The following is a 16,136-nucleotide window of genomic DNA, read 5'->3' as shown; positions in this document are numbered from 1 at the left end:
ATGCAAAACCGGTAGGATCCATTGGCTTTTCGCACCATGACTACGGGGCTCGACCATTCGCTGTTCGACCGTCGAATTATTCCTGCTTCTAGCATTTCCAACACTTGCTTATGCATCTCCTCCTCAATCTTCTTCGACACGGGGTAGTACCTCTGCTTGATAGATCGAGCGGAACCCACATCAATGGCGTGCATGATCAATGAAGTGCAGCCAAGTGGTTGTTCGTTCTCTGGTAGCCACCTATCCAGCAGTTCGTTTAAATGGTTACGCTGCCGCGGCGTAACATCAACTAGGCCAACGGCCGCCAGGGCATTACTCTCGCCGTCAGTGAGACTAGATAACTCCAGAGGGATAGTCTCCGACGTGCCCTCAATCTCTAGGACATTCTGACGAGGTCTAAGCGTGGCGCCAAATGCACGGATGAAATCCGTCCCTAAAATGCAGGAGGAATCAAGTTCGCTCATGATCATGACTTTCAGTACTTTTCGACGACCCTGTACATCAAAGGGTAGGTCGACGTGACCATAAATCGGCACTAACTGGCCGTTAGCGAGCTTCGCTCCTGGTCCTTTATAGGGCGTAATAGTTTGTCCACAGGCCGAGGCAATCTGAATGCCGACCGGGCCAATGGCGGTGCGTGCAGCTCCAGAGTCGAACAAAGAGCGGACTCTGAACCCTGCAATTCCAACCTGCATCCACCAGCGGCGGTGATCCTCTGGACTTGGATCATCGGCCTTCAACGGCATGAGTGCGTCCTCGCTCTTTAAATTGAGCGATTCGCTAGAGGCCGTTGTTGCCTCGGGAGAAGTGTTGGCCTGACTCACTTCTTCCCTTGGTCTTTTCCCGACTTCTGGGAGTATTCTGGGCACGAACTTTTTACGTGTTGTGGCCAACTGCAACCATAGCATTTAACGTGGGGCTTATATGGCCCACGAGCCTTCTGGTCTTTATTGTGGTCACTATCCGGTTTGCGTACCGTTCGTCTCGTTTTCTCCTCTACTACCTCTTCAACTGTCACGGTAGAGACACTTTCCGGCTTCGACTTCTTGCCGTTCTTCGGGTTATTTCTACCCGCTGTGATGGCTTTCGGCTGTAGTTGCGATGGTTGCTGCTGAAAGGCAGCAATGCCCGCAAGGCCTAATTGGGCTAGGGCCTCCTTTACTGCCGTCGCGACTAGCGTGCTCTGGAGCGGGCTCGCTGGTTCGACGGGTTCTGTTACAGCGTTCATGCTAGGAGTTTTCGCAGTGGTGGCTGTCGGTGTAGCCGGCTTTTCCTTATAGGCGACATGCGGTAGCAGGCTACGTTCCGGTGGAGGTGGCGGCTTGTAGTTGTCTCGATCGTGAACCAACTTCTCGGCGTCCCTCGCTAACGTAACTAGGGCGTCTAAGTCTGTGACGTCTTTACGTGGTACAATCATCTTGATTTCTGGCAACATATTGTCATAAATCATCTTCAATTGTACGTCTACCGGTGGAGGTTCATCTAGCCTGCTGAGTGTGATGTATGTACCATAGCTAGTACAACTGCCGTATTATTTAGGCAGACTATATAAGCGCGTCGTACGCAGTATGTAAACACAAGGCTCAGCAGTCGCTCGCAGGCGTTCCAAGCGAGAACATCTCTTCTTATTGTAACACCCTAATAAAGCTTATCTATATTCTAATATATCAACTGTATGGTTACATTACCGTCCTACACCTTCCATGCGATATACAACACTGGCGACGAGGATATAAAAGGATTACGCGTGTACAGTGCAGTGACGGTATAAAGCGAAATCGCATCACGTAAAAATTTTTATTTTGTATTCGATCACGGAATGCGTATTCGCGAAGTTTACGTTGAACTATACGTATTCGAAAGTGCAAGCAGTATTCGTGTAGAGTGAAAGTATTCGTTGTAAATGAGCGACGGACAGCAAACAAAAGTATTGGTCGGCTGGGTATACAATCTACGTAAAGATCAAGTCGAAGAAGAATTAAAAAAACGTAACGTCGACTTCGATGAAAACTCGAATCTAAACGAGTTACGTAAATTATTAGCGCAGACGCTAAGATCAGAAAAAAATTTACAAGACGAGCAAGTAGACCAGAAAGAGGAAAACCCAAGCCACGAAAACGTACACGAAGAAACAGAAACAGAAAGCTCACACTCCGATACAGAGTCAGAAATGTCGGACACACCGAAACTAGAATTCCGTCTAGATAAAGGAGACTGGGAAACGTTCGCAGATCGATTAGAAGTATATTTCTTGGCGAAAGGTACTGTAGACAATAAAAAAGTAGCTACCGCGCTTACGAAATTCGATGAAGAGGCTTTCAAGCTACTCAAAAGCCTATGTGCACCAAAAAAACCAATAGAATTAACATATGAAGAGTTAACGAAAATGATGAAAGAGCAACTTAACCCGGCCCCATCTGAAGTAATGGAGCGTTGCAATTTTAATAGAGCGAAGCAAGAACAAACGGAATCGATAGCGGATTTCGCAGCGAGATTAAAAAAATTAGCATTGAATTGCAACTTCAAAGATCAACTCCAAACAGCATTGAGGGATCAATTGGTTTGTGGATTGAAGGATCATGAAACAAGAGTTGAACTTTTTAAGAAGACGAGTTTAACATTCGACACGGCATTCACAGAAGCAGTGGCCAGAGAAAAGGCAGTGCAAAATGCGGAGGGATCGCAAAAAGCATTGCAAAATCGCGACTCTCAACAGCGTACAGTATTCGCTTTTCGGCAAACGAACCAAGGCCATGGACATAATAACCAAAACAGCAAACAATCGTCCCAACAGCAGAATCGTAGCAGCGGCCAACAGAAGCAGCAAGCGACATCGCAGAGAGGCAGTTACGTATGTTATTGTTGTGGTAAGCCAAACCATAAAGCCGCGGGGTGCCGATTCCGTTTCCAATCTTGTAAATATTGTAAGAAGAAAGGACACATAGAGCAAGCTTGTAGGCAGAAGAATCCAGCTCAGCAACAGGTAAAATTTTTCGAATCACCGACGGAATATTCCACGTCAGATCAGACCGGCGATGGAGAAGCGTTATATAATAGATATGAATTCTACTCGTTGAATGTAAATTATGTAGGCCGCAAAGAAAATTGTAACGCGAGTAATTTAATCGCGGAACCGATGTTTTTGAACGTAACGATTAATTCAAAGCGTATTCGAATGGAAATCGACACGGGCGTATACGCAACTATTTTTTCCGAAAAAGTAAAAAATGAATTCTTTAATGATTTAAGCCTCTCACAAACGAAACATTCCCTTGAAGACTACGTAGAAAACGTATTAAAACCTGTAGGCTCGCTAGAGAATTTGCAAGTAACTTTAAATGATAAAACGCTTAAACTAGGATGTTTCGTCCTACCCGGTAAAGGTCCACCGCTTATAGGGAGACAATGGTTAGCAGCATTCGGTTTATGGCCTCTGATGGCAAACTCAACGAATTCTATAAGCTTGAATAAAATACAAGATTGTAATATACCAAGCATACGCGAACAGCTAGTAATCGAATTTAAATTACTGTTCGGAGATACACCAGGTTTATTCAATAAAGGTAAATTAAAAATCTATTTAAAGGAAAATGCTAAACCAATAGCCCTAAAAGCGAGACACGTAGCTTATGCGATGAAGCCACTAGTGGAGGACGAAATATCACGGTTAGTACGTTTAGGTCACTTAGTACCAGTTGAATCGAGTGAATGGGCGACGCCTATTGTAATCGTAAATAAAAGCGACAACACAATTCGCATTTGCGGAGACTACAAGTTATCGATAAACGAATATATCATTGTTAATAAGCACCCGCTTCCGCGTATCGAAGATGTGTTTGCAGCCATGCAAGGTGGAAAAAAATTTACAGAATTAGATTTAGCGCACGCGTATATGCAATTCGAGGTCGAAGAGAGTAGTCAACAGTATTTGACGATAGCAACGCATTTAGGCTTGTATCGATATACTAAAATGCCGGAAGGTATAAGTACTTGCCCGGGTGATTTTCAAACATTTATTGAGAATACTATAAGAGGTGTTAAGAACACTATAGCTTACTTAGATAATATATATGTAACGGGGTCAACTGATGAAGAACATTTAGAAAATTTAAAGCAAGTATGTACACGTTTACAAGAAAGTGGTTTGCGAGTTCGCCCAGAGAAATGTAAAATTATGAAAAAAAAAAATTGAACTTTTAGGTTTTGCTATTGATAAAGATGGACTGCATAAGTCGAGCTCAAAAGTGAAAGCAATAGTAGAAGCACCAAAGCCAGAGAATGCAAAACAATTGCTATCTATATTAGGATTAATAAATTTTTATGAAAGATTTTTAGAACACAGGTCAGATAAATTAAAACCGCTGTATGACTGCGCGAATAGCAAGGAATTTTTCTGGTCCGAGGCATGCGATAACGCTTTCAAGGTTATTAAAGAAGAACTAATTTCTCCTCGCGTACTCGCACACTACGACCCGAATGAACAATTAGTTTTAGCTTGCGATGCCTCCGACTACGGCTTATCGGCGATTCTATCGCATAAATATAAGGACGGATCAGAGCGACCTATCGCGTACGCGGCGAAAAGAATTCCAAAAAAAGAAATGCATCGAGCCATCATCGATAAAGAGGCAGCAGCAATCGTATTCGGTTTTAAAAAATTTTATGATTATATTTTTGGCAAAGAAATCATTTTGCGAACAGACCACGAGCCATTAAAGCGAATTTTTGGGCCTAAGACGGGAATCCCATTAACAGCGACTAGCAGTTTGCAAAGATGGGCATATTTATTGTCAGGATTTAAATACAAAATAGAGCACATTAAATCGAAAGACAACGGAAACTGTGATGCGCTATCTAGATTGCCGATCGAAGATGATTCGGACGTATTCGAATCCAATTATACAGCAATTAATTACATAACAAGCGAACTAGACATCTTAGATAGTAATGCGATAGCCGCAGAAACTAAATCATGTAAGGTTTTAAGTAAAATAATGATGTACATAACAAGCGACTGGCCGTCTTACGATAAACTTACAGATCACGAAAAAAAATATTATTCGAAAAGAACGGAATTTTTTGTAGACGAAAACTGTATATTGTGGGGCCATCGAGTCGTGGTACCAATGTCATTGCAACCGTTTGTATTAAAAGAACTACATTTGTCACATTTAGGAATCGTTAAAATAAAAATGCTAGCCCGATCCTATGTATGGTGGCCCGGTATCGACAACGACATAGAACAATTAGTTAATTCCTGTAAAGTCTGCTTGGAGGAGAGGAAAAAGCCACCAAACATTCCATTAACACCATGGCCGTGGCCGAATAAAGCGTGGAGTCGCATACATTGTGACTTTCTAGGACCGTTCATGGGTCATATGTACTTAGTTGTTATTGACGCTCACTCCAAGTGGCCTGAAGTAATCGATTTTCACAATAATACTAAGGCAGAAAAACTCATTTCAAAGTTTCGCGATATTTTTGCACGACATGGTCTCGCGAATCATATTGTTACGGACAATGGACCGCAATTCACTAGCGACTTATTTCAAAATTACTTAAAAAAACTCGGTATCAAGCATACGTTTTCTCCACCCTATCATCCTGCTACAAATGGAGCAGCCGAGAACTTTGTAGGAATATTTAAGGACAAAGTCAATAAAATTGTAAAGGGAGGAAGGGCGTTAGAAGATGCTATAAATATTTTCCTATTCGATTACCGTAGCGTTTCGCACAGCACAACAGGAAAAAGTCCTGCGTTTTTGATGACGAAGCGAGAGATGCGCACGCGCTTCGACTCTTTGCGACCTCGCACAGAAAACACTGTTTACGAAAAACAGCACGCTCAAATAGTGCAGCGCAAGGGTTCTCGTAGGGTATCACTCGAAGAAGGAGATACTATCATGATTGATAATTACGGTAAAGGTGATAAAAAAATAGAAGGAACCATAGTAAAACAATTATCTCCTTCTACGTATGACGTCCAAATAAAACCCGACAAAATATGTAAGAGGCACGCGGATCAAATAATAAGCGTCGCGCCTGGAAAGAAAACTGTACGTCGATCCAAGCGTTTAAAAAACAAATGTAAAGTGTCATCTTAAAGAGGGAGGAATTGTGATGTATGTACCATAGCTAGTACAACTGCCGTATTATTTAGGCAGACTATATAAGCGCGTCGTACGCAGTATGTAAACACAAGGCTCAGCAGTCGCTCGCAGGCGTTCCAAGCGAGAACATCTCTTCTTATTGTAACACCCTAATAAAGCTTATCTATATTCTAATATATCAACTGTATGGTTACATTACCGTCCTACACCTTCCATGCGATATACAACACTGAGGATCGTCAGTACTGCGAAGATGTGTTCCCTCACTGACTCCTTTTTCCCTTGGGTACGCGCTTGGACTTCGGCTAACAGCTGCATTTGGATGTCCTGATCGACTCCGTAACTTCGCCTTGCAGCTTTGCAGAAATCTGTCCATGTACACCAAGTGTGTCGCAGTTGTCTACACCAGATTAGTGCTGGCCCCGTTAACACGTGCAACATAGCATTCAGTGAATCGGTGTCGTCTAGATGAGATGACATTCTGCATTCGTTGACTCTCTGTAGGAACTCTTCGATTCAAGTGTCTTGGCTGCCATCAAACTTTATTTTCCATTCTCGGGCGATTTTTCCGATGTCTTTACGTGACTGTGATGTCCACGTAGGAGTGTGGGTGTGGTTGAACGGATTCGTTTGCGTGGCGTCAAATGGCCAAAAAGGATTCGTGCTATTAGCGTATGGTGTTTCCCCAGGCTTGAGGAATGGATTGTTATTACCAATCGGTGATCCGCCCCTCCCCTTAGACTCTTGATAGTCTGGAGTGTTACTCTGCCTTCTGAATGGATTTTGCCTGGTCTGATAGTTCTGTGTACCGTCTAAATTAATTATCCACGGGTTTTCGCTTGCGTATCGCGTACTATGCGCGTCAGGTTCAGGGTGTCGAATCTCTAGCGTCTCTTGAAATCGAACTTTCCTACTATCAGCTGGCGTCGTCGGAGTGTACGAATTACTGGATTCCGCCATGTCTAAAATAACTTGTTCCAGCTGTTCTAGTTGTTGTCGTAAAGCTTCCTTCTCTTTGACGTCTGCGATGCGCATTCTAATCAGTTGTTCGTTTTGTTGCCTGAGGTACTCTTCGTTTCTCTGGGTATTGTTTGAGTACGTTACTTGCGTATTCGCTTGCCTTGTTCCTTGTGCTTGCGTTGTTATTGTGCTGGTACTTGTCGTTGCCGCTGTGCTGTTGCTAGTCGGCAACACACTTGTACCCGTTTGCGTTATGCTTGACATTTGTGGATTATTAATCTGAGGTCGTACTTATAGTAGTAACTGTATGGAAAAAAAAAATAGAAGGAGAAGAACAAAAATAATTGTTTGTGAATTCGTATTTTCGGTTACTAACTACGACTAAACAAATTTTCTACGATACATTTGAAGTCGTATAAAAAAAAAAAATTTTTAGATAACACGAAAAGGAAAGAAAAAAAAAACTCAATACGAATTCACGTATACAGAGATACGAACCGCCCACAACGACTGTTAAAGCGAATCGCAAAAACTCTTTCCGAAACTTATACGCTAAATGTAATAAGTCGTAATATAATATTTCGGCCGCGTCGACTTCGTCGAACGTCTACAACGCCGGAGACCGGTGTTGTTTATCTCGTGCGGCGAGCTCGCTCGACCGCGATGTCAACAAAGTCGCGCGTCGCTATGCTTAGCGTGTAACTTGCGTTCTCGTTCTAATATAGGCTTTTGTTCGCTGTATAGATTTTATTTCGGTGTGACTATTATTTTTCTTGCGATGCCGAAATTTGAAATCTTCTAAACAAATATTGTTAAATCCCAGACGTTGGGCGCCAATATAACGGTGTGCTGGGTGCAGTTGTTCAGTTTCCAGCTCCGCTATAATCAAGGTCCGTAGACCTCGTTACTCTCGAGAAAGAGAGTCGTCGGGATAGCACCTAGTGCTGAATAGGTTCCGGCCAGGCCAGTTACGCTGCGATCTCGTACATATACGAGACGCAAGCCCGCGGAGGCGGCTGGGTCGGTGATGGAGCGAGATACAAGTGTACGCGTAGGAACACGCAAAATAACGACTACCGAGATTGTTGAGGGACAGTCACATCGTTTATTGATAAGCTATATACAGGGCTTGCATGCGAGCAAGCGAGGTCGCAGGTACGAGGGAGGATAAGGAGAGCCCTGGCGAGTGTAGCGTGAGAGAGAGAGAGAGAGAGAGAGAGAGAGCTGGTACTTACAGTTAGCCGGTATCGCCCTAATGTTCGCTGTCAGCAGTCGGAACCCCGTCGGTGCAGTTCTGGATGCGGTAGCGAGACGCAACGTCGTATACGCACGCACACTCACACACTTCGACTTTCACTCTCTTAGCAGCTATCTCCCGAAAGTACTGAGCGTCTCGCGAGGAGTCGGTTCAAAGGTCGGATCGTATCTGGCGGCACGCGTCTCAGTCGCGTGTCGCCGAATTTTCTCTCTCTCTCCCTCTCTCTCCGCCTCTCTCGTGTCGTCCAGCGGCTCTCCCCGCCTTGCCAGCGCTGGTAGTAACAGTGTGAATTTAGTACAAGTCTTTCTTCTCGCGGCATGCTGAGCTTATGACGTGCTAATATCGCCCGTCATAACCTTAAATTGTCAAAAAATGCAAAATTCAATTTATTGTTTATATTTTTCCTAAATTGTTTAGAAAATGAATTAAACTATAAAATATATTCAGCTATAATGTAAAAAAGTTAAAACAATGTTCATATGTGCCATATTATCAGGTATGACATTTCTTCGAAGGCCAAAATTCAAAATTTCCATTTTTCAGCTGCCGCTGACTTACTTAAGATTTAATAGTTTAATTCATTTTTTAAACAATTTAGGAAAAAAATAAACAAAAAATTATGGGCGACGACACGGCGTTAAGCGCGCTCGCCCGAGTTATTAGTCTTTTAATTTTTTTTAGAGATTTTAATCCTTTTTTGTAAATTTTTTTGAGTATTTCATATTCGACGTCGTAAAAATAAAATATAAGCATCTTTAACCCTTTGACCACAGTTTTTTTGTAACATTTTTATCACTAACATGAAATCACTAATTGTTCTGATATACTTTTGAATTATTTCTACAACTAGACACCAAAAACCACGGTGCAAATCACCTTAACCTCGTCACCGGCCACCCTGTACACCTAGACACCGCGTTCCAATGATTTTTACACCTAAACACCAAAAACCACGGGGCGAACTACCTAGACCTCATCACCGGCAACCTTGTACACCTAGACACCGCTCTTGAATGATTTTTATACCTATAATAGGAATGTGAGGATATGTAAAAAAGGTGGAAAAGCAATTCCCTATCATTTTTGATGCGCAGCTAACTTCACCGTCCTTTCACACTGGAGAATAAGATAATGATTTGAGCAAATCATATACAAGATTGTTTATATTATATAAATGACAGCGTTTTTTTGACAACTTCTATTAAAAATCACTGATTAGCACACGAATTTAATAATATATAAAAATTACTTAGAAACAATTATGGAAAGTATCGTTTTTCTTAAAAGTAAAATCTCGGATACCAATATAGAAGTAAATAGTGTCGCGGGCGCCAAAGTTTCGTCTGCTTTTCAAACTCGCCTTCGTGGCGATACCGCGCCACTTGATTCTACCAGGGCATAAATATACGCTAATGAATGTAGTGAAATCAGTTTTATATATGTTAAGCATCAAGCATTAAAGTTCAGCAGGTGAAATAAGATCAGCTGACTACTGATTAGTAAAAAAAGGTTACAATTATTTCAATGCACACTTGTCGTCGTCTTATAGTTTATCGATGAAACATTCAAATTGTTATTATTAAGGTGTAAATCTGTTAAATCATATTAAAATTACAACATTTTTTTAGTATAATCTAAAAGGAGCTTTGCTTTATTCTAAAAATCTTTAAATATATCCGTGAAAGTTTATAGCAAAGAAAAAATCTCAAGCCAAATTTAATAATTTGCAAACAAAATAAGTATTTTTGGAATCATATTGGATTCACGATTTTTTTTACCATAAACTTTTGCGTATGGATGAAGTGTTTTATTGAATTTCTCTGTTTTCATTAAAAAGGCGATAAATGTGCATATTTGTGTGAGGAATGATCGTTATAAGTAATGAATAAGTTGTTTGAAGTCAGTGCACAACGTAGACCATAAGAACCTGCTGAACTTTAATTCTTGATGCTTGACATATATAAAACTGATTTCATTGCATTCATTAGCGTATATTTATGCCCTGGTAACATTTTTAATACTTGACATTTTTAAAACTGATTTCTCTACATTCGTTAGCGTAAATTGATGAAAATACAGAAAAACTTCTGTAAGCTACAAACATTAGACAATTTCTTTAAGGATTGCATAACTTTTTAGAGAAGAAATCATGATTATAACACTAAGATACATAATGGTGAGGATGGGTACAAATCTTATAGTTGCCAACATTTTACCTTGTAAAAGGTATTTTTTTGAACTGATTTCATAACCTTTTAATGAGATTCAAATAAACTTATAACGAAATGCTCAAAGAAAAATTAAATTTGAATTAGAGCATAGCATAGTTAAAAATTTAGGTTATTGATTTTTGCAAAATCTACTACACCTGTACTAAAATGCTTTAGATAATACTTTATGCACTTTGTCTTCAACGAGTTTTAATAACTTTATTCGTAATAAGAGCATTCGCTTTTGAGTTATTGTTAAAAAACACATTTTGACCATTATTATTGTTAATAATGAACAAAAAGTATTTGACAGCTGGAAAACCAAATTATTTGTAATAAGCTGCTCGATTACAACAATATCCAGTTGAAAAATTTTAGGGACATGATGCTAGGAGTTACATTTTTGCAAAAACTGCTTATACGCGAAAATACGTCAATTGATAATTTATGCATTTCAATATTTCAAGCAACTTTCAATCACGATGATTTTTTTGTAGGTGCAGTAGTTTTTGAGATATTAAAAAAAAAACATGAATTCGCCGTTATTATTGTTAATAACAAACAGAGAAAGTATTTGCTAGGAGGAAAAACAAGTTATTTTCAATAAGCGCTATAAATAGAACCAAATCGAGTTGAAAAATTCAGTGGACAATTAAAAAAACACAGAAAGATAGCTGGCGACTGAATTAGTCTATAAGTAGACTTCTCTATCTATATCTGCTGAATTCTGACTGGAATATTGACTGTATTGCTGCTTGATCAGCTCAGCTACGCTTGCACTTAATGATTATCTTCCTGAAATAAGTATATTTTGGAAGTACAGGCGGTTTTTTGTCAGTGTCAGCTACTAAGCATGGGCTCCGAAAATTGCATGTAACTGCATAGCACATGCATATTCGACCCTTGCAGCGATAAAGAAACGGTTAACCTAACCTGATAAGACATGGCGCGGCTGTTTTTTCATTCAAAATTATTACCGTTGGGTGTACAGCAATCAAGCTTCTTTACGTCTATAATACAACAGATGAGTCAACAGGACCTATAATTTGAATTCTTTTATATATGTAATATCTATCAAATAGCGTTTGCAAAAATTAAAGAATCGTATGTATATCTATAGCTATGACTGACTGAAAGAAAAAAAAAAAGAGAATCGGAGAGGTGAAAAATTAATTTTTGTTCGCAAAATTAATCTTCAAACTTAATTATTTTATAAACGAGCAATTTTCTTAACAAAATAATATGGCAATTAGAAAGATCTTATGAAAATCTTTGAAATTGTATACCCATACATAAACATCAACAGGAGATCGAATAAAATATATAGAGAATTCGTAAAACGTAAATAGGTTATTTAGCAAATTTAATGTATAATAGGTCGCGGCGCACTCCCGATGGCACAGTGTATGAAACTTATACTTGCAATCGGGACGCTACCGCGACCCTTGATGTACGCTGCATATAGATATAGTGTAGCATTAGGAGAGCACAAACGTAACGGTCGCAGCGGTCGCAAGAGATCGGTATAAAAACTAAAAACTATACGCGAATACATAGGTCGCGCTCGTCTCTCGCGCATTCCCTGAATTTCATCGAGAACGAAGGTGATGTGCACCGTTCAAAGTGTATACAAAGAAGGCATTATTTTGCGACGTTGCAAAATTTCTGTGCTGTGTTTATACGCATACGTGCAATGTATAGGTTAGTGTACTTTTTTTTGAAACATGCCGTTTTAGCCTACGAAAGACAATTTGATGACGATGAGGAATCTATCCCTACTGAAAAAAATCACGTGATAACCACGTGGAAATTACAAGAAAATTACGAGAAAATTACGTGAGATTTTCAACCAATTTTTTACGTGGTTATCACGTGATAATTGCGTGATTATCTCGTGATTTATAATAAAATTTAGAAATATTTTAAAGAAAAACAATTTTATAAATTAAGAAAATGGATAATTAGCAATAAATGAGGATCAAAATAAAAATATAAAAAATTTCTTTAATCAACATTTGAACCCAAAACCTTGGCGTGGAAATCCACTGCTCTACCATTTGAGCTATTTGCTTTCTTTGGTGGTTAATAAATAAAACCTATTTACATATATAGAGATGTAATTTTTTTTTTCAAGGTTTCTAGTTAGAATTGATTTTCTTGAGTTATTGTTATTAAAATAATAGTTAATTATAACATTAATTAATTTTCTGACCTATAGTCATATTCATTAAATAGTTGAAAAATTCGAAAATTTAGATCAGAAAATTAATTAATGTTACAATTAACTATTATTTAAACGACAATAACTCAAGAGAATCAATTTTTACTAGTAACCTCGAAAAAAAATTATATCTCAATATATGTGAATAGCTATTTTACATTAAGGGGATGTCATCGCTAAAAACACTGTTTTTCTATTACATATAACTTTTTAAATAAAGCTTGAAATGAAAAACCAAGCTTGTAGCGCTCTATGTTAGGTTTAATAAATTATTCTACCAAGGGAAATTTTGATCGGACATTTAGTTTTCTAAAATCTTGGAAATACGAACTGATGTTTGTTCCGTCGAGACCCGAGGAGAAGAGTTCCGCCGTGACAATGGTGTCGAGCGAACTCCGCAAGGTCGAAGTAGAATCCGTGGCGCCATCTCCCGTGCTCGAGTTGAGCAAACGATGTCGCGACTTGATAGAACTGCGCTACCGACTTAAGTCAGCGGAACTGCGCCGCTGATACGAGGCGAAGATTCTCTCTGAGAATCATACACGATCACGACACACACACAGTCCACACTTCTTCTAATTCCGCAGCTTGTAATATTTTCGAGAGGGGTTTTATGCCGGACGGCTTTCCCCTCTCATTCAGAGCGTATTAAAAACACTCTCGTTTCCGCTCAATCGAATTTTTTTATTTCTCTCGCACACCTCACTCTTCCGCGAAATTCGTAAACGAGAACAAGCGGGAATCCACGCCTAAGGGGCTTCCCGCGCGACAATTCAATGTTTACGCGTACTCATGCGATTACAGCGCCAACCTTAAAATCTAATTTTACATAAAACGTTTTAAATACAGCTTGCAAATGAAAAACTGAGTCTGTAGCGCCTTCGTGTTAAGTTTGATGAATCGTTCTATCAAAAGAAAATTTCGATCGGACTTTTTGTTTTTCTAAAAGTTTGGAAATACAAAATACCCCGTGGCGGATTTGCAAAGCTTTAGCGCCGACATCCCCTTAACCGTCAAAGAAAGCAAATAGCTCAGATGGTAGAATAATGGATTTCCACGTCAAGATTATGGGTTCAAATATCGATCGGAGAAAATTTTTTCTTTTTCAATTAGATCTTTATTTATTGTTAATTATCCATATGTAGGTACGACCGCGACACGGAAGTGCCTTATAGTTTTGTCATCGAAAAATGTGTGAAATGCGATATCTCACGCAATTTTCGACCGATCGGGCTGAAATTCTGGGAGGAGTCTCCTCTCGCACAACCCTAAAAACTATTTTTTTTTATCCCGATTGTATAGGTTTTTTTAAAATGCGAGCACAATTTGTTCAATTTTGGTGTATTTTTTTAATACAAATTTTGGTGTTACACGATTATCTCTGAAAGACTTTAATCATTCAGGCTAAACATTTGTGTGCGAACTCCTCTCATAATAGTAAGGTGCCAAATTTATTTTGGGCTTGATTCTGCACAAATGCGCAGAATTCCGTCACCTCCAAAAATCGCTAAAAACGGTTTTTTGGCTTTAACTCAAATTCTAAGCATTCTACAAAAAAAAGTTTAAAGAAAAAGTTGTAGATTTTTAAAAAATAGCAATACAATTGCGGTTAGCGGAGGCCGGGAGGCTGTTTTGAAACGTCAAAACACACGGCATCAGACGGCTGCGTGGACATGTCAGCAGCCGGTCGCCAGATCGATTCGTACAATGTATGCGCAGTAGTCAAGCTCATTGCGACAGAGCCAAAGAACAGTTGTACGACTTTTTGTTTAAATGATAATATGACCAATACTTTTTCTGTTCAAATTGCGCAAAACCAAGACATAGTTGCTGTTTGGTAATAAATCTATCTTTGTGCAAAATTCATGACTTTAGGAGCGGAATGGAATCTAATATAATTTAAATTTTTGAATTCAAGTTCTATAAAAAGATAATTAATTTATAAAAAAAATGTTTCTTTTATTGATTTGTCTTTTTAATAAATAGGTAACAGTGCGAATGTAAAACACAAACTTTAAATATATAGCGAGCGCGTAGCGCGAGCGTCGATGGACATAGCGAGCGCGAGCGTCAGTGATCGTGCCTCAAACAATCGCGTAGCGATGCAAGGCTGCAAGCCACCGCGGCCGTAAGGCCGCGCGTGGCGCGCTTTTCTTAATTTATTAATATTATTTAACATTTTTAATAATATTTTCAAATTTTATTATAAATCATGCAATATTCACAGGATATTCACGCGATATTCACGCGATTATCACGTGATAAACACGTGAAAAATTGGTGGAAAATCTTACGTGATTTTTACGTGATTTTTTCGTGATTTTCTGGTGATTTTCACGTGATTTTCTAGGCAGGGATAGGCCCGTAAACACAGTCGAACAAATTTCGACTTTTTTAACTGCACAACTGCGTGTGTAATTAAATGGACTGAACGATTTGCACATGAAAATGAGAATGGACCTGCAGTAGATCGTAGACGTAACAATCACGATATAAACTAAGTGATGCCGAACTAGACAACATTCTTAACGTTATGGAACAGAATCCGATTCAAGCAATAAAAATTCAATAAAATTCCATAAACCCATCAAGAAAGTTGAAATCCGTGAAGCAGATCATATTGCACGATTAGCCTATGCTAATCAAAATTTGGGAAGGACATCAAACAATGGCGGAAAACGATTTTCCCAACACGCGCACGAAATGGGCCTTTTTTCATGCCTAAAAGTAGTGTAGAAAATCGTCCATTCCAAGCGTGTTAGAAAAAGTTTGAGCTTTGAAAAAGGCCATTTTCGGCGCCTATAAAGTGGACCGAAAATAGGGTTTTTCGGGCGTCAGATAAAATGTAGAGCCTAGTCATAATACATGTATGAATTAATCAATTTTCGCATGCTATAAGGTAAAACGAACCTACAATAATTCGAGAATCGGAAATCAAAAAAACGACCATTTTCGCTCCTCTTAATTAATTTTTTTTTCATCTCCTTACTAAAGCTTTAAATCGTTGAAAACTTTTGAAACAATTTTCAAAATTTTCAAGATTTTTAAAAATTTACAAAAGTTCTTAAATTTTCAAAATTTTGAATTATATATATATATATATATATATATATATATGCATTTATACACGCAAACCGTAGTGGACTAATCGAAAAACTCTATTCTCGATCTATTTAATAGGCGACAAAATTGGTCTTCCTAATACACTTGATATAAAAAGCACGGTGAACCACGAGGGGCGAATGTGCTTTCCCAGACTCGGATGATGTTTGAGCACTCGCGCCCGTCTCGGGCGCCTACGGCCCCCTCGACTACTACTCGTGCTCAAACATCATCCTCGCTTAGAAAAGACCATTTTCGCCCCTTATTGTACAATG

The 16,136-nt window shown here is 39.2% G+C and overlaps 1 protein-coding gene across 1 annotated transcript; it reads left to right on the top strand.

Annotated features, from left to right (window-relative positions):
• Positions 1-1,903: 1,903 nt before the first annotated feature.
• Positions 1,904-6,104, top strand: LOC116417887 (uncharacterized protein K02A2.6-like). Its single transcript, XM_031933003.1, has 3 exons — positions 1,904-2,867; positions 3,279-4,142; positions 4,201-6,104. Exons 1-3 carry the CDS (start codon positions 1,904-1,906, stop codon positions 6,102-6,104), a joined length of 3,732 nt encoding a protein of 1,243 aa, XP_031788863.1.
• The last annotated feature ends 10,032 nt before the right edge of the window (positions 6,105-16,136 follow it).

Source organism: Nasonia vitripennis (genome assembly GCF_009193385.2).
Source record: "Nasonia vitripennis strain AsymCx chromosome 5 unlocalized genomic scaffold, Nvit_psr_1.1 chr5_random0004, whole genome shotgun sequence".
Lineage (NCBI taxonomy): Eukaryota > Metazoa > Arthropoda > Insecta > Hymenoptera > Pteromalidae > Nasonia > Nasonia vitripennis.
This window is presented reverse-complemented; position numbering and strand designations above follow the sequence as displayed.